At 40.7% G+C, this 19365-nt stretch overlaps 2 protein-coding genes across 3 annotated transcripts; both read left to right on the plus strand.

The window, feature by feature from the left end:
* The first annotated feature begins 1784 nt into the window (after positions 1–1784).
* On the plus strand, positions 1785–5619 carry hspb7 (heat shock protein family, member 7 (cardiovascular)). Its single transcript, XM_028583207.1, has 4 exons — positions 1785–1890; positions 1984–2158; positions 4626–4750; positions 4926–5619. The coding sequence occupies exons 2-4, from the start codon at positions 1999–2001 to the stop codon at positions 5103–5105; spliced, it is 465 nt and encodes a 154-aa protein (XP_028439008.1). The 5' UTR covers positions 1785–1890; positions 1984–1998; the 3' UTR covers positions 5106–5619.
* Positions 5620–6406: 787 nt separating this feature from the next.
* Positions 6407–19340, plus strand: zbtb17 (zinc finger and BTB domain containing 17). Of its 2 annotated transcripts, none has more exons than XM_028582688.1 (15): positions 6407–6575; positions 8499–8763; positions 9001–9180; positions 10213–10542; positions 10635–10724; positions 11069–11346; positions 12527–12669; positions 12773–13073; positions 13248–13335; positions 14677–14793; positions 14896–15016; positions 15411–15541; positions 15917–16180; positions 16334–16423; positions 17990–19340. In XM_028582688.1, exons 1-15 carry the CDS (start codon positions 6531–6533, stop codon positions 18436–18438), a joined length of 2892 nt encoding a protein of 963 aa, XP_028438489.1. In that variant the 5' UTR covers positions 6407–6530; the 3' UTR covers positions 18439–19340. The 2 variants fall into 2 exon arrangements, with proteins under 2 accessions (XP_028438489.1, XP_028438490.1); XM_028582689.1 differs by having other exon boundaries at positions 10216–10542.
* The last annotated feature ends 25 nt before the right edge of the window (positions 19341–19365 follow it).

Raw genomic sequence — 19365 nt, forward strand, 5'->3', positions numbered from 1 at the left:
ATTCTTGTTTGTCATTTGCATAATTCCTGTGTTTCTAGCCGGCTCCCTGAAATGATTATAAGCCATATTTTATCATTATTATGCATTTGACTCCATCCAAACTTTATCACATGGTAAACACTATTTATCTAGCTTTTAACTTCACAAGACAACACTTAGTGTTTATGTTTCATCTTCATTCATTGACATTGAGCTACATATTTGAACGCCTTAAGGCAGGGATCACACTGGATGCCTAAATAGACCATTCATTTCTTTGAAGTTGTTAAGGTGCTATGATCTGCTTAGCTTTCCAATACACACCTCTTATTTGTTATCATCGAGAGCTTGCTCGCTTCCCAACAACCAAACAGAAATTTTGAAAAAAGAGGGCTGTATATATTCTGCCATAATGGAAAAAAAGACAGCTGTATGAAATGGTTTAAACTTTTGGAAAACTGAGATACGTACCAGCTAAGATTAGTTCAACCTTATATAAACCTTATAATAAAATGGCCAAAATTTATTGAAAAATGAATATGACCAACATCATTGACATTTTCTAACACATTTTGCAGACTACCACTTTGGTCTTGATGACAGCTCCATCAGAGGTGCAAAACACTGTCTAATTTTGAATGAAAGGCCAGTATGAACCAACAATGTTACTGCTGTTACTATGGAGGGGTGGAGGCTCTGTGCTCCCTGGCAGGGAGTAGGTTAGTTGCTGGGCTGGATTTAGACCTTCAGCAGGGGCTCTGAGCTCTATACTGATAAGACTGGGAGAACATATCGCTGTGTGGTGTCATTTGTAATGTCTGGTAACCTTTCAAACGTGGCTTTAAAACAAAAAAAAACGGCAACCTTTGTGTATTTTTTCTCAACAGCGGACTGCTTTGAATTTCAATTTCAAGATGATTGTGATTGCAGATATTTAATGATTGGCATTGCAGTTGTAATGATGAGTGATGTTATATGTGTCATACACAGGTCATATGTATATTACAGGCAACCCACTCTTGACTGAAAAGCAGAAGTCAAATATGTAATGTCAATGAGCACATGCATGGACTTTAATAGATTAGCTGTCCGCACCAAAGAGCAGAGCAGTGAGTTTCCTTATCATCATGGCCTGTGCTCTCCACACAGATATTAATAGCCACAAAGCAATGTCACTACTAAGTCCCCTGCTCCTGCTGACAGCTTTGTTTTCAAGCACATTCTTTCCATCTTTGTTTTGCTCCTAACTTATACTCTGAAGTAAGAGGCAAGGCTCTTTTTTCACTTTTTAATTGACTTTCCTCTCTCCACCCAGCTCAGCGGCAAAACTGCATTTTCCGGCGTATCATTTGGTGTAAATGTGCTCGGAGGTTAACATTTGAGAGATTAACTCATTAAACAGATGACAAAAATCTCTCTAATGAGATGCTGTGAAAACGCTGACGTCATTTAATGGCAGAACCATGTGAGGATCCAATGTCAGGACAAAGGCATAGCACTTAATGTTAGGAAAGCGGCACAGACAGAATTAAAGAGAGGCGAGGGAAGCTATTTTAGGCATGGTGTATCTGAAATGACAACTGTTGTCCCCCCCTGGCCCTTCTCTACCTCTCTCTATCAAATGGCGCTCTCTGACCATGCTCTTAACCTCATAGCCTTCAATGCCCAGACCTTTTCCAACAACAGACCCCTCTCTCCATTGCTCTGTGCGTCTCATGATAAATATAGAACACTATTACCCTTTCCCAATGAGCTGTGACACATGTGCGCACCTCCCAATCACGCATGGGACCATACACTATATAAGGGCCATGGGTGGGTGGCTTCAGGAAAGTGGGAAAATAAAGGACTTTACCTAACACAGACAAGAAAAACACAAGATAGGAAGAACAGAAAGCAGACAGAAGAGCTGTGTGTAACATTTCTTACATTTAAGCATCTGAAAGACCACTCTCTCCGCCTCCCTCTTCCCTCCCTTTACTCTTCCTCCTCTGCCTTACCCAGCACTCTCAGCCATCCATGAGTGTGACCAACTCCTCTGCCTATCGATCGGAGCGTAGTTTCCACCAGACCTCATCCTCATCCTCTGGTAACCCATACATGGAGAAGAGCCGGGGACTGTTTGCTGAGGACTTTGGCTCCTTCATGAGGCCTGGGAGCGACGCCTTGGGGTTTTCCAGTAAGTTGGAAGCAGTTTTTGGTCTCTGTTACTCCTTTTGTATACAAAAGTGGTATGAAAATAATAGCAACAGCAGTTTGAAGAGACAGCTTTGGCTGTAAAGTAGATCTATGTCTGTGCTTGGAAGCTATTTGTTCAAAGTGTAGTTTTTTTTCTCTATAAAGTGGTGATAAAACATGTCCGAGGTGGCAGTTCAGAGGAGGGAGAAAGAAACAGGCAGGACAGAGTTAAAAAGGCAAAGGGACTCTAGTGTGGTTGATGTGTGTGGACAAATATATTTCTAAGTAAGATTGTAGCCATGGTTTGATGGAATAACTTTAGTGTAGAAAAAAAAAAGAAGAAGAAGAAAAGAAAACATGCACACAAGGGAACACACTCTAAGTTTAGGCTGTATTTCTGTAGAAATGGAGGCATTAATCGGCTTTCTCTTCCAGGTTTTTCAGGCATTTGTGTGTTTAAATTTCACATTATAAGGTCAGGAGACATTTCAGTTTACAGTGCCTGTGGTTCATCTTCTAGCTCAATAATGTGTGAACTGCTCTGTAACAGGTCACTGCTGGCGCACACAGATGTGTGAATGTGTGACATCTAAACTTTAAATGGACTGGGAGTCCATGTGGCCCATGTATCAGGGACAGAGTTGAATTGTTTTGGAACCATTGTTGGTATCCCATAAGAGCGCACAGGAGCCTAAGGATGGGTGGATGCAGCTAAAGGGAAAGCCAGGCACACAACCAAACACACACACACACACACACACACACACACACACACACACACACACACACACACACACACACAAGCAAGCTGAGGAATGCTGGACTGGCCGCCAGCAGTGTGACTTCACACACTGAGTATCTTGAATGACGCTTGCATAAGGAATGACCAGATGGTTGCCTGGTGACCAGTGTACACACACCAAATACAGTGCTTACACACACACAGTTGGAATGATGTCACACTGTCAAACTAACCTGCATTGGAAGTCAGAGCTAATATCTCACGCACACTTACGTCCAGTCTGTGTGTGAGGTCATGTGTCATCAAAAGGTTTTTCACTGAGCTCAGAATCTCTGGGGACAGACTGTCACTGACCAGCATCAGACTACATGACTACCATATGTTTCTCTACTCTATCCTGTTACTGCCATAAACCTTTTCCATACAGTTAATCAATATCTTTAAAAAAACAACAACAATGGAACAAGTGACTAGGTGTAACGTGAAGGGTGTCCCTCATAGTCACAACCCCACAGAACAGTATCAACCGACTCTTCAGTTCCACTCAGCTATACAGCGCTTTTTAGGCCATTTTCCTTTCCCCCAAACTCTGCTCTCATTTACTCCATCTTTCAGCAGCAGCCACAGCAGCAGACAGCTGCTTTTGGTGAAATGGCTCTGATAAATCTGTTAACTAACTGCCCTCCACAAAAAAGCAGACACAGTTAACAACTGTCTGGGATAGAATGAAAATTATTGGTAGTTGCTAAAAAAACATCTGTTGAAATCAAACTATTGCTCAGATCTGAACTGCGACTTTTCAATTACTCTCTGTAGAACTTTATACCATAACAATATACAGCCAAGTATGCTGGCTCCCACCTATGGTATAACCACAGAGAGCCTCATCATACAATTTGGAATTTGGTTCCACCACCATGAATATTACATTCATAATTGTCATAGCCATTTTACTTCTGTCATGCATTTTACTTTTTTCTAATCAAAGCTAGTCAATTTATAAAATAAATTTGTTTAAGTCCAAATCTGTCAAAGTCTAAAAAGACACTTCGACAATTCCATGAAACCAAATAAATAATATAAACCACTTTCAGAACTGCTGTGATGCAAAAAAAGAATGGCCAAATAATTTACTTGACACATTTAAGGTCAAATAATATGTAGAAAGGCAAATACAATAGTATTTACATACTCATCCTTTCAGTGATGTGAAAACTAACAAAGCAAGCACCAAGACCCTGAAACTGAAGCAGCTTAATGTAATTCAGCCAGCATTAATTTTCTGTTGTTCCTGCCTTAAAACAGATTTTCTCAAAAAATTCACAGACCTTTTAAAAGGTATGTGTTTTCAAATTGGGTTCCCAGGATATACACAGATCCGGCCTAGCTTTGCCTCTAAAGAAAGCTTGTAATCTCAGAAGAAAATAGTTAGCCTGAATAATGTTGTATTCTAAGTTGTTGGCATGTAACACCAAAATGACAATAACTGAAAATCTTTCAATAACATGATGTAGTCTTTTAAATCAATGAGAGCCTGTAACATTTACAGATTACTGTTACCGATTCCTATATCGTTATTATCACCAGCCCACAATTATCAGACCATGTGAATACCCTCTTTAGCATGTAGCGTAAATGAGAATTCAGTGAAAATGATTTGTCAAAATACAGATTTACTTATATTTCCTCCTGTGGTCTAAGATCCTTTCTCATCTTGTGGCCTTAGGTGGTCCTGGAAATATCAAGACTCTTGGGGATTCGTACCAGTTTACGGTTGATGTGCGAGACTTCTCCCCTGAAGATGTCATCGTCACCACATCCAACAACCAGATTGAAGTTCGTGCAGAAAAGGTGGGCAGCCTTCTTTTTGATATTGAATAGTATACATAGTCTTTAAAAAAATTTTAGTGTTCCAATAATATGACTAAAATCATATTAAACTGGGGTCTGTGGATTAGACAAATCACTTAGCATTTATCTACAGTCACTATACATTAAGTCATCGCTAACATTCTGTCTTTGGCAGTTGGCCCAGGATGGTTCAGTGATGAACACTTTTACACACAAGTGCCAACTACCTGAGGATGTGGACCCCACCTCAGTGACATCATCACTGGGTGTCGAAGGGACCCTAACGGTCAAGGCACGGCGACACCCGGCCAAACACGAGCTCGTACAGACCTTCCGCACCGAGATCAAGATCTAGAGAGGGATCAGCTTTCTCATCACAAACCTCTCACTTTTTTTTGTTTTTATGCTACTTCCTCATTTCCTGTCTTCACTTAAACCATTCTACTTTAAACACTCAGACAGTTGTGCCCTATAAAACATGCCACGTCCATCCTCCACAACTGCAACAATGCCTGGTGCTTCTCATTGATATTCTGAGTTAGTTCACCATACGTATACAGCAGCAATAGGTCATACCTGCACATAACCTATTGAAACACAAGGGTTGGACATGTATGGCATTTTCACACACACACACACACACACACACACACACACACACACACGCGTGCACACACACACACACACACACACACACACACACACACACAGCAATTAACTGATCAGTTCACACTTCACTCCTGAAGACTCACCTCTGAAATTGATCGTTGCCACGTTACAGTAATAATAATTTATTGTATATTATTATTTGTGTGAATAAAATGATCCTGCTTTGACAATAAACATTGGACAATGTATAAGCCTTTTGATTGACGTATGTCAAATTGTTTTTATTGAAGGTATGGGCCTGGAGTTTGGGAAGACGATATTCTATTAAACTCTTCGGCCTATTTAAAAAGTTGATTTCTACATTTGTATACTAATAGCTTACTTATGTTTTTTAGGCAAACAAATGAAAATGGCTTCAGCATTTCTCCCTTTGACTTTTATTGCTGACACTATGGAGAAGGCTTTGAAACCAGATTTAGGTAGCACTTCATTTTGGAAAATATGTAATAATTATAACAAATAATTTTGTTTATGAGTTGTTGTGCTTACAAGAAAAAAATAATTTCAAAGGTTCTATTCAAGCAAAAATAATTTAGAAGCCTTTGTTATGTGGTTGTAATTTACTTTATGTTTGAGCCAGGCTGAGGCCTTTGCATTTTGGCTTGCTTCTCTGTGTCGAAGACATTACATAGCCTAATTTATAATGTTGTAGGCTGTAAATAGCCTTGAAATTAATTATTGTATTATTACATTATCACAATTATTATTGTGATTTAGAATTTAAAATAAAAAAGAAAGGTTTTTGGTGGGTTTACTTTTCAGTAGCTCATTGGCTCCAACTTGAAATGTGTTTTATCGGCTTAATAACATCTAAAGTGTTGGTGGCTGTGGTGTGTGCCACCCATGGATGCATACAAAAAACAGAATAACTTGATGATATTGCGCCACCCATAGATATAGATCTATGGCGCCACCTCGTGGTCATCATCAGCAGCACAGCACGTGTTCACACTGCGCGTGCTCCTGTGATACATCCGGCCGGTCCCTATCAATCGATCAGAGAGAGGAAGATGGCGGTGGATGGAGTTATGGTCAGCGGGGCAGGATCGATCACCGAAAAACTCGATTGGGTTGTTTTTTCTTAACGGAGTGAAACACTCCATATCACTGCATGAGCAGCACTTTGAACTCGGCGCGAAAAAGATACAACAAGAAGGTAATTCGGGAGTTTGTTTTTATCATAACTGCGCTTGAATTGAGCGAAATGAGCAAGCTAGCTGAGAAAACAACAAGGGATGAAAACAGGCCCGACTCATCGGTCCGCCATCTTATCCCTTCACTATATGCTTGTCAAGGCACGCTAAATTAATCCCTGATAACAAAGCTACAAGGATGAAGGAATTGTAATCGATGTATTGCACTGTCAAACCAAACTGTCAAAACTTAGAAAATCTTCATTTCCAGTCACAAAACAGCTTTAATGTTGTTTTCACGGTAGTTTGAGTCTAGTGCGAGTTAGTTCATGGCCGACATCAGTTGAAGGCTGGTGTCATTCTGGCTTTTTTCTTTTGCTACTTGTGGTTTGGTTAACTTTAGCTAACGTTACATTTTATTTCATTGCTGCATCATCTATGCTAAGCTGCTTAGAATAGGTTGCAACAATGAAATAAAATGTAACGTTAGCTAGCTTAGCCTAAGCTAGCTAACGTTATATTTTGAATGATTGTTTTTTTCCGTTGTTTACACAGTTTAAAAATCGTATCTCTGTCTCGAGCATATCCTCGTGGGATCCTGTAGGAAAAGGAGCCTTATATGACTAGCTATATCCATTAGTTCAGAGACCACTGCCATTCAACATCAGTAGCGTTAGCTACAGCACAAATCAGAAACACTTTCTACAAGATAAAGTATTTGTTTGACTTTTGTATTGCCGCGAAGGCAATACCAATACAATACAATACACACAGACACATTTAAGAATGGTTTCCATTGATGTGTGTGTTGATATAACCCAATCGACCTAACCGTTTTGCGCTATCCATTACATGTAAATAGGAGGGAGTTGCAGGATGAAGTTACACGTTTTCTTAAAACTTTTGTGATCAGATACAGATGACAGTTTGAAATGGGGATAGTTAGAAATGGTACTACTGTTTTGAGCATCTACATGTCATTGTGCTCATTTTACAACAAATATAGTATTACATTACGTCGAAATAATGAAAGTAGATAAGCATTTATCCATCCTGAGTGACTACAGATATATAACTGTATTAAGGTTAGAGTTCATTCATTCTGCCTGAGAAATCATTGAGGTTTCCCTCATTTGCAATGATGTCATTAAACAGAGAAATACACAAAGTTAAACAAATCAAAAGAGGGCAACACTCAGTGAAAACAATTGCACACTGAGGCAAAGTGGTTTAGATCTGCAAAGATTAATCGATTAGTAGTCAACTCTCAAATTAATTGCCAACTATTTTGATAATCGATTAGTTGGTTTGACTAATTTTACAAAAGTAACAATTCTTTGATTCCAGCTTCTTAAATGTGATTATTTTTTAGTTTCTTCTCTCCTCTGTGACAGTAAACTGAATATCTTTGAGTTGTGGACAAAACAAGACATTTGAGGACGTCATCTTGGGCTTTTGGGAAACACTGATCCACATTTTTCACAATTTTCTGACATTTTAGAGACCAAATAACTAATCGTTTAATCAAGAAAAAAAATCAACAGATTAATCGACTATGAAAATAATAGTTAGTTGCAGCCCTAAAGTGGTTTGAGAACATTGTCTTGAATTTTCCGGGGGACGTGAGATCTTGAGAATGTGTTGCAGATAAGTAGCTTTTTGAAGGCTAATAGTCTGTGTTTTGTTTAACATTACACTCTCACATCTTAACCGCTGAAATGATTGCTCTAGTCAGTCATCTGAATTATTAATCAAAACCAATTGCTTTACTATGCTGAGGGAGGATACATAGTCATATCAGAGGTGAACAACGCTGATTGATTGGTAGTGTCTAATTAAAGGCCAATAAATGTCATGCCAGTGTAAAGACAAGCTGGTCAAGCCGACTATCAGCCTTTTGAGCCTTTCCTAATGTAGCCAACCACATGTGACTTTTTGCCTGTCAGCGGTCCGCAGAGCCCGTGCCTGCCCACCAGCCTCTTCCACCATCCCCAGCCTTTGGGACGATGGAGTTCCCGTGGCACAGTGGGAAGGTTCTGGAGCAGCTTAACCGCCAGCGCAAGCAGGGCCTGCTGTGTGACTGCACCTTTGTTGTGGACGGGGTGGACTTTAAGGCCCACAAAGCTGTGCTGGCCGCCTGCAGTGTCTATTTCCGCACCCTCTTCCTGGACCAGAAAGATGTGGTGCATCTTGACATCAGCAATGCAGCAGGTGGGTTCCATATACCTTTACATAATAAAACCTTTTCTGATTCTGATTCTGATCAGCCTGTGGACACATAATTCTGCATACTTTCACATTATGTGTTTGATTTATTTTGTTTTTTTTATTATCTCGTGTTCTGCCTTTGCATAGCCACAGTGCTTTACTTAAATAATAGTACTTTACACGTACCCCACCATCGCTGCTGTATAACCAGACCTGTTGTATTGTTGATTATCGTTGCAGGTTTGGGTCAGGTCCTGGAGTTTATGTACACTGCCAAGCTGACTTTAAGTCCACAGAATGTAGAAGACGTGCTGGCTGTTGCAAACTTTCTACAGATGCAAGAAATTGTAAACGCCTGCTCTGCGTACCAGTCAATGGCAAATCCAGCTCCATCCCTCATAACACTGGATTTCGCCGTTGGTAAGTCCAATTTTCACAAAGCTTTGTCGGCTTTTTCAATATAGGGCTGCTGCAGTAAATATAAATAGTTTTTTGTAATGAATGCATATTTGCATAATGCACATTACATCTTCATGTCCGAACCTTTAAAGTAGTAATAATTGTCCTCAACTTAATCATCTGCGCCCTCAAAGTGCTGAACCAGGTCAATCATTTGTTGCTGGTGTAGAAAGAGGCAGATGGGGTTAACAAGGTACATTTTCTATGTTGAATGAATTTTAAAAAAAATCAAATGTGTTTAACCTTAACTGTCACTTCCCATGGCATGAGGTTTCCTAATGTTTATATTATTTGGAACATGGTATTCCCACTCTATCCATAGTTAGTAGCAGATTTTCACCTGCGTTTTAAAGAAATAAGAAGTCAGAGCTTTACATTTTAAAATGTTGTTCAGGCATTCATATTAATTAAATGTTGTTATATCGAGTTGATATTAAAGGGAAAATTCTGGTCGATTTCAACACATAGCTCTGTTGTTTGAAAATTTGAAGTGCTGTCAGTAGCGAGACAAACAAAAACAATCGTAATGAAAAACTTGTAATGACATTTCAAACCTGTTAAGAGGCTAAAAGCACGTTTAAAACTTGCCCGGTTTCAGTCTCCTGGGTGAAAACTGTAGCAGGAGGATAACACGGTGTAGGCGACACCGATTGTTTTCGTTTTTCTCACTACTGACAGCACTCCAAATTTACAAACAACAGAGCTACGTGTTGACCGGAATTCTCCTTTTAACCTTTTATTAAAATTCCCATCTGGTAAAGTATTTCTCTGATATGATGATTGTGATACAATTTCATGAATATATCAGTCTACTCTGGTTACTCATTGTTGTTTATACTAAGCTATTAACCTAATCTGATTCAAATTTAACATTTAGATTCCATTCCACTTTGCAGTCCAATGCATTATGGAGCCTTATTGTATATACAGTAATCGCCCACCATCTTCTATTAAAAAGGAAACCTCTCAATTTTTTCTTTACTTACAAACCAGAAGAAAAACAAGGTGAAGTAGAGCAGAGAGAGGAACTGGAGAGTGACCTGGCAGAAGTGGCATCTCAAGCAGAGGAGAGTCCTAGTATCCCCTCAGAAGATAAAGAGCCCCCACAAAATCAGGAAACTGTAAAGGAAGACATCTCCACTGAAACGCATCAGACTGTTTCCAAGCCCAGCCCCACCAGAACTCACTCAGGCCGTGGACGACACCCCAAAACCACCCCTATTTCTGCTCAAAAGAAGATATCTGTAAAGAAGGAAGAAGGAAGTCCTGCACAAGATGCACCTGGATTTCAGGACGACCCCTCCGATGCTGACTACGCGCCCAGTAAGTGCATATTTCTAGAATGTCATCTAATCCGTGCACTGAAGCATTTCTTATTTGACTAACAAACTAAGATATTTTCTCTTTGTTTACAGAATCACAGTTGAAATCCGCTGGTAGCTCATCCTACATGAGCTCTCGAGGGAGAAGAATCCGAAAACCTCCTCGACGAAACTTCCCACCTGGTGAGCAGGCTGCGCTGGTTTACTCTGCTATATCAACCCAAAATTTCGTCCCGTTCTTCCAAGATTTTCACTGGTTATGGAACTTGTTGAGTATCATCATACAGAAACATATTCCAGACAGAAAAAGTCGGGAAATTGGCACATTAGAAAAAGGTTTCAATAGAACTAGTGTAAGTATTCTAGTGTTTCTTTAGTTTTAGTCTTACATTCAATTCCAGGTATCGTGACGGAAAAAAAGGCTTTCTGAAACCTGCAGAAACTTTGCTATTATACCAATTACCATTTCCAGTCAAGTTTTCAGACAGTATGTCATTTTCAGGAGTTGCCTATTATCGTCCTTGTAGACAATTACTCAGAGGAAGAAGGCACATCAAAGAAAAAATCTGAGAAGAAGGTGGCGGAGCCGGCAGAAGAGGCCGGAGAACAGCAGGACGACTGTGCAGAGACTGGCGACGGGGAAGCTGATGATGAAGAGGGGTCTGGAGAAGAAGACGATGAGGGTAGCGAGCAGGTGGATGGAGTCGATTCGGGCAGCGAGAGAGATGGGAGACAAACTCAGTCAGCGTCTATGAGCAACCGATCGGAGTCGAAGCCTTACAGCTCCGTGACACACAAATGTGAGGTGAGAAATATCAGTCTGGGAGCAGGAGGAAAGTAACTGTAGTCATTTACACTTTGTAACTTCTTTACTTTAGTGTTTCCATTTTGTCAGACAATATATAATATATAAGGAGCATATACGTTAATATCATCAACTTTGTAGTCCATATCGACAATGTTTAATTTACGGGATTGTTCCGGTGCCACCGGATGTCATTCACCTTCTGCTTTCTTTGTGTTGGCATTCTTAACTCCGGTGGATTTCTGAGGACTATGGTTAACTGCTCCTAAGATCTCTGCAGGGTAAATCCAGACAGCTAGCTAGACTATCCGTCCAATCTGAGTTTTCTGTTGCACGACTAAAACTAAACTAAAAGTTTTGAACATACATATGTTCCACCAAAACAAGTTCCCTTCTCGAGGCTATTTTGCAGAGGCACTGTTGCTCTGTCCGGCCACCCAAGACAATTGTAATTGGTTTAAAGAAATGCCAATAAACCAGAGCACGTTTTTCTCCCATCCTGGAATGCTATGTGGACTAGCCAGACCCTCCTCCGCAGCGCTCAGTAAATAGGTCTGGCAATGCGAGACTATTTTTACTGTGACAATAATGAGCAGTGCTATTACACAGCTTGTGGTACAAAGTTGATAGAAACAAATCACAATCGTCATGGGGGCCACTAAGCGCCGGAGGGAACCCTGGTGCCGCTGCAAAAGGGCCTCAGGAAGGAACTTGTTTTGGTGGAGCATATGTATGTTCAAAAGTTGTTTTAGCCGTGCAATAGAAAACTCAGATTGGACAGATAGTCTAGCTAGCTGTCTCGATTTACCCCGCAGAGATCTGAGGAGCAGTTAACCATAGTCCTCAGAAATCGACCGGAGTTTAAACTTCCAACACAAAGAAAGCATAAAGTAACGGACATCTGGCCGAAAAGGAGGATATCCGGCAGAATCTAAGGCGGCAATGGAGCAATCCCCGAAGTGAAACGTCGTGAATATAGACTACAGTAGAAACAAACTATTACTACTACTGCATTAAAGCTTATACATCCCCATCAAAGTTGGAGATGTTGTTGATGCTGGGAGCTTTTATGCAAATGTCGACGTCAGAAGTTTGTGGCAAATGTTGGTTACATTTGCATACAAATAGTTGCATTAAAAGGTCAGCTCACTCTTCATGACATATTTTTTTTTCTTTCCAGGACTGTGGGAAGAAATTCACCCACACTGGTAATTTCAAGAGACACATGCGTATTCACACAGGAGAGAAGCCGTTCAGCTGTCGGGATTGCAACAAGGCTTTCTCTGACCCTGCAGCGTGTAAAGCCCATGAGAAAACACACAGGTGAATTACTTATTTATTTTCAGCGAGACATTTAGTTTACTGACACCCGCCTATTGAGCTCTGTCCGCTTTGTGTCTTTAATTGCGCTACTGTCGCCTCCTAGCCCTCTGAAGCCGTACTGCTGCTCGACTTGTGGAAAGAGCTACCGCCAGATCAGCCTGCTCAACCTGCACCGCAAACGCCACACGGGCGAAGCGCGATACAGCTGCGAAGTGTGCGGCAAGCTCTTCACCACGTCCGGCAACCTGAAGCGCCACCAGCTGGTGCACAGCGGCGAGAAGCCGTACCACTGCGACTTCTGCGAGAAGGCCTTCTCTGACCCCACCGCCAAGATGCGACATCTGGAGACGCACGACACAGAGAAGGGCAACAAGTGTGCGTACTGCGACAAACGCTTCAACCAGGTAGCAACATGCGACTGTACAACAACAACAAAAATTCTGACATGTTACAATATCTTCAACTGTAGAAAACCTGAGTTTGGTAGCCACATGTTACTATTATTACCATTGATGTGGTACTGAGCATATTACATTGAGTCTCTTAACTCTTTACCTAATTTTGTGGGGGGGTTTTAGCCAGGAAATCTGAAGGCCCACCTAAAGATCCATATCACAGACGGGCCTCTCAAGTGCAAGGAATGTGGCAAACAGTTTACTACCTCAGGTAAGACCATAGTATTTTACCATATTCTTCTTGAATTTGATTTACTTCTGTTATACAGTTATCCAGAACTGAAGAAGTCTCTGACTGAGAACCTTCACAGACTTCTGTTATACAGCGATCTTAACTTGTTAGAAAAGTGCTGAGGTGGGCGCCCGGATAGCTCAGTTGGTAGAGCGGACGCCCATTTATAGAGGTTTACTCCTCGACGCAGCGGGCCCCGGTTTGACTCCAACCTGCGGCCCTTTGCTGCACGTCGTTCCCCCCTCTATCTCCCCTTTCATTTCTTCAGCTGTCCTGTCAATAAAGGCCTAAAAATGCCCAAAAAATAATCTTAAAGGTCCCATGACATGGTGCTCTTTGGATGCTTTTATATAGACCTTAGTATCTGTATCTGAAGTCTCTTTCCCGAAATTCAGCCTTGGTGCAGAACTACAGCCACTAGAGCCAGTCCCACAATGAGCTTCCCTTAGTATGTGCCATTTCTGTGTCTGTAGCTATTGAGGAGGAGGAGGGGGGCAAGTTGGAGGGGGGGGGTGTGGCCTTGACCAACTGCCACTTTGCTCGTTTGAAAGCCATGATGTCTGTCTCTCATGGGTGGGCCAAATTCTCTGGGCGGGCAAAGCAGAGAAAGGGGAGGTAACCTTGCTCCTTATGACCTCATAAGGAGAAGATTCCAGATCGGCCCATCTGAGCTTTCATTTTCTCAAAGGCAGAGCAGGATACCCAGGGCTCGGTGTACACCTATCACCATCACTGGGGGACCATAGGCAGGCTGGAGGAATGCATATTAATGTTAAAAAACCTCATAAAGTGCCATGGGACCTTTTTAAAAGAAATGTGCTGAGGTCGACGCCTCGACGACAACAAATTCTACCGAATCTCTGTTAAACGTGATGATCTGCTGCTTTTCTCTTTTTTTATGATTGTAAATGATGGATTTGGGGTTTTGGACTTATATGTTACAGGTGAATTGATGATGTAAATAAGCGTTGCCACCCCACGGTTGTCACATGATTTCAGTTAAAATTAGTAAGATGCTACCGGTGGTGTTAACAGAGAGCTACAGTTAACTGGTCATACAAACTCCCCTGGAACACACAGACAGAACTTCAACTTTCCTTGAAATATTTGTAAATGACTGTATAATCACCTCCTTGACTTTTTCAGGTATTTTTTCAGGTATGCATTGACAGTAGTGTTTTTTTCACCATTTTATCTGTCGCTAACACAATCCCAGCTGCTTACAGTTTGTCTGCATGTTATCTAAAGGAAGTTGACTTGTCATTGTCTTTGCTTTGAGGCATTTGCCCTAACCTTTGTTTGATGGTATCTGCTTTTTAGGAAATCTGAAGAGACACCTGCGAGTCCACAGTGGGGAGAAACCGTACACCTGTATGCACTGCCAGAGAGCTTTCAGTGACCCTGGAGCTCTGCAGCGGCATGAACGCATCCACACAGGTACATTCAGGCAGACTTTGGAATGTGAAAGCATCCATCTGAAACCCCACACAAATGTTATCTACATCCCTTCACGGTGAGACTGTAAATCATGTTCTACAGGAGAGAAGCCCTGTGTCTGTCCTATCTGTGGCAAGGCCTTCACCCAGGCCAGCTCACTCATCGCTCACGTCCGCCAGCACACCGGAGAGAAGCCCTACGTGTGTGATCGCTGTGGCAAAAGGTCAGCAAAGCAGATAAATCAGTGCTGTTACAGAAGGCTCACTTTTCAAATTCACTCGTACCTGGGGAATATTACCTGAGATTATCCAACAAGGAGACTGGGAAATATGTGAAAAGATAGGCGAGAACATTAACTATTGGTTTTAAGTTTTATTTTGCATAGGGAATAGTGGGAATCACAGATGACATGTATGGCCTCGCCGGTGTTTTGTTCAGTCGACCATCAAAATAATAATAATATACTACCATGAATTCTTAACAAAAACTGCAGCTAAAAGTAAGTGAAGAAATATGTTATTTTTCTTTTGTAATTTATGTGAACTAGCCCTTTAAATATACCAGGGCATATGAAGGAAGCAAGATGAGGGATACATGTTACGTCTCTCTCTGGACAGGTTCGTGCAGTCCAGTCAGCTGGCCAATCACATCCGGCATCACGACAACGTCCGGCCGCACAAGTGTCAGATGTGCAACAAGGCATTTGTTAATGTAGGAGACCTGTCGAAGCACATTATCATTCACACAGGTGAGGACAAAATGATGGGACTCATGGGTAATGGAGGAAATAGAGAGACAGCTTTACTCTCTGTCTCTGTTACTTGTTCTCTACATTGTCAAATCTATTTTATTAACTTTAATTTCTTATACTGCACTGTAACTTTTATTCTTATACTGCACTATCAATTTTATTCTTGTCTTTTAATGTTTTTAATTTGTTTATTATTGTTTTTTAATTGTTTTCTAACTGCTCTTTGATGTTTTATGTAAAGCACTTTGAATTGCCCTGTTGCTGAAATGTGCTATATAAATAAAGCTGCCTTGCCTTGCCTTGCCTACATGGAGCAGAACTCAACAATCAAAAATTTTGAGTTGTTTTCTTCTCTCCGTCTTGCTCTCTCAGGGGAGAAACCTTTTCTGTGTGATAAATGCGGCAGAGGGTTCAACCGGGTGGATAATCTGCGCTCCCACGTCAAAACCGTCCACCACGGCAAGGCCGGCATGAAGCGGCTGGTGTTAGCCGAGGGCAACACGGACGAGGGGGCTGATGGGTGCGCAGGGGCATCTACCTCTGATAGCGAGTTCAACATAGTTACCGTCACCACAGAGGACATCGTCACCCTGGCAACCGAGGCCTTGGCAGCCAGTGCTGTAGCTCAGCTGACAGGTCAGAAAGCATCTTCAAGGCTGAGTTCTTTTTTGGGGGGAAATATCAACATAATGGGCTTTGACCTGTGACAAATGCTGCAGATAGCACCCTGAACTCTGCAGTGGACAGCGATGAGTGGTTGTTTACTTTGTGTCTTGTGTCTGTTTACAGTAGTTCCAGTGGCTACTTCAGTGTCTGCAGATGAGACGGAGGCTTTGAAAGCGGAAATCACCAAGGCAGTGGAGAAAGTGCAAGAAGCAGGTACGACTGCAAGGAAATCACTATACAGTATGCACTCAAACATCTGTATTTGAATAATATCATAGCTTTAGAGCACAACAGAACAATGGGGTCAAGAATGGTACTTTGAAGGTAACAGAATATGAAAGAAAAAAAAAATGGGTTGGGAGCAACAAAACTAATTATTTTGAGTTAATTTCTTTTGTTTATATTTAAGGGCTAATTTGCCACCGTGAAATTGAATTCATTGCTGAGCCTGTTTGCTGCAACAGCACAGCAGATTTGGGCAGAACTGGTCTGGTGGTTGAGTTATCATGGTATTCAGCATCAACTATCAACACATTTAACAGAAACAACTTAAAGACAAATGTTTTTCTTATATTTCCTATTGAAGAAACAAGAATTTCTATCATTGGTCTAATTACCTAAAATGTTCCTTTTACCATTACAACATTTACAGAAACTTTGCATATGCACATTTTTAATCAATGAATGCTACAAAAAATGCTGCTAAATGATATAATTAGGTAATTAATTCTCAACTCGGCTATACATTGAAATGGAATTAATTTCAGTACCAAATTCATTGATGAGCAAAATAATGTTCTAAGTGACTGTTGTGTGGATTTGTGGTTGCACTACTGCATGACAACGTTTGATTAAAAAAAAAGATAAAAGTGACATGATGTTGAAGACGACCTGACCACAAGCTGTTCTGAAGCTTTCTATGATATACCATGGTTTTAATCAGCCAATAGAGTTTGTCCAGTCAAATTTCCGTTTTATCTGAAGATTTTAAGGACTTCTCGTCCATGCTCCGACTTCAAAGCTGAGGTTCAAAGTTGAATCTTGACCTTGGAAACAGCAGTTGTGAAAACAGTTTTGTCACTACCGTATTTTGTGAGTGACTTTGTCAAGTCAACTGTATGAACACCATGCTATGTTTTGGAAAACTAATAGGGGTGGGGGAAAAAATCGATACAGCATAGTATCGCAATATTTTCCTTGGCAATACTGCATCGATACACCGACGCCAAGTATCGATCTATTATTATATGTGTGTTGGTCAGTTTGTCTGCTTGACAATCCCATTTTGCAGCAACAAAATTGAAGTGAGATGAAGAAACAGAGAAATGTATCTTTTTAGATATAACAGATGTTGACAAAATTTCCTTTTGGGGACATATTTTGAAATTGGGAAAAATTTGAAGTTGGAAAAAAGGTGATTAATAGCAGAATATTGCAATATGTTTAAAATCGCAATAATATCATATCGTGGCACAAGTATCGTGATTATATCTTATCGTGAGACCTCTGGTGATTCCCACCCCTAGAAACTAAAACAAACGATATTTAAAGTATTGCATAACCTTAAATCTTAAAAATCTGAAGGGAAAAATCGGTGTGATAATTTTTAACTGTGCAGTTGCTCTGATGACTTACTAAATGTTGTCAAATGTAAGTTTGATGTTCTATACTGCAGTGTTTAGTTTCATTCTAAACCAGTTAATGTCTAACATGAAAGGGAATACCGTTTGAGGAATTTGAATCGCTTACTTTGTTTGTCGACTCTTCTTCTGTTCCCAGATCCCAACACCCAGATCTTGTACGCTTGTGATTCATGTGGGGATAAATTCTTGGACGCCAGCTCCCTCGCCCAGCACGTCCGCATCCACACAGCTCAGGCCTTGGTCATGTTTCAGGCAGATTCCGACTTCTACCAATACACCACAGCCACTGCCGCTGAGGGGGCTTCTGCCTCGACATGGCAACCAACGTCTGGACAAGTCATCCAGGAAGGAGAGCTGATCTTCCGTGCCCAGGATGGACAGGGAGAGGCAGAGGGAGGGATGGTGGTGGAGACACAAGAAGAAGAAGAAGAAGAAGAAGGGACAGGAGGGGTGATCCATGAGGAGGGGAGGGAGGATGAAGAAGTGGAAGCCCACACTGAGCTCCATACAGAAGGAAACGATGAAGCTGCAGCAGAGGTAGAGGAGGAAATAGAAGAGGAGATGGAATGTGAGAGTCAGGCGTAGTTTTGTGAAGAATGTATGAAATATTGCTTAACAGAAATCTAATTTATACACAAAAAGAAAATATAAGAAATAAAAGCAGTTAATGAGACCTAAGATATTCAACATGCCATGATGGTAAAAATGTATCTATACAGGATTCATAACATACAATTCTTTATAAACAATTATATTTTAGAATTTATGGTCACAAATCATGTATTTTGCAGTCGGAAAAGAGGTGAGATCCTAGTGAGATCCAATGATTTGGTGGATGTTGTTGAGAATTCCTCCAGCGATAGTTATACCACTTTGTATAGTTTGTTTATTTTATTAGACTGAAATGCAGAATGATGCTGTGTCCTTTGTGTTTAGATCACAATTCTGTCTTACCCTTATTGACTTAAAGAAAGACCTCTGTGTTATTTTTCCATTTCACTCAGATGAGATATGTAGATTTTCCTTAAATAGTCAAACTATTTTATTGTACTTAGTTGTAAGTATTTTCATGAAAACCCCATTATACAGAGATTATATACATGGGGGTACTAAAGATTTATTTGGGGAGTGATTATTAATTCCTCCGTTTTTCCAGAAGTGGGATGTCATGAACTGGGAAACAATGTAAATGCTGTGCATGTATACTATTTGTATATTTGTTAGAAAACAAACATAAAAAGAAATGCGTGCGGTGATGATAACCTGGTCAACAATTCTCAGTTTCACATTGATATCAATATTTTTTTTTTCTGGTATTGCAGTAAGCTATACATTGGTAGAAGACGGTTTCCTGTCACCAATGATTTTATTTCATTATTTTGTCTGTTTATATTAACACATGCAATATGCCCTGTTAGATATCAGTAACATTGCTTAGACTCACTGAAAGTCATCATCTCGTCAATAAAGAATCATCACACACCTGAGCAGCCTTGTGTTGTGCTTTTATTC

This window comes from Perca flavescens, chromosome 7 (genome assembly GCF_004354835.1).
Source record: "Perca flavescens isolate YP-PL-M2 chromosome 7, PFLA_1.0, whole genome shotgun sequence".
NCBI lineage: Eukaryota > Metazoa > Chordata > Actinopteri > Perciformes > Percidae > Perca > Perca flavescens.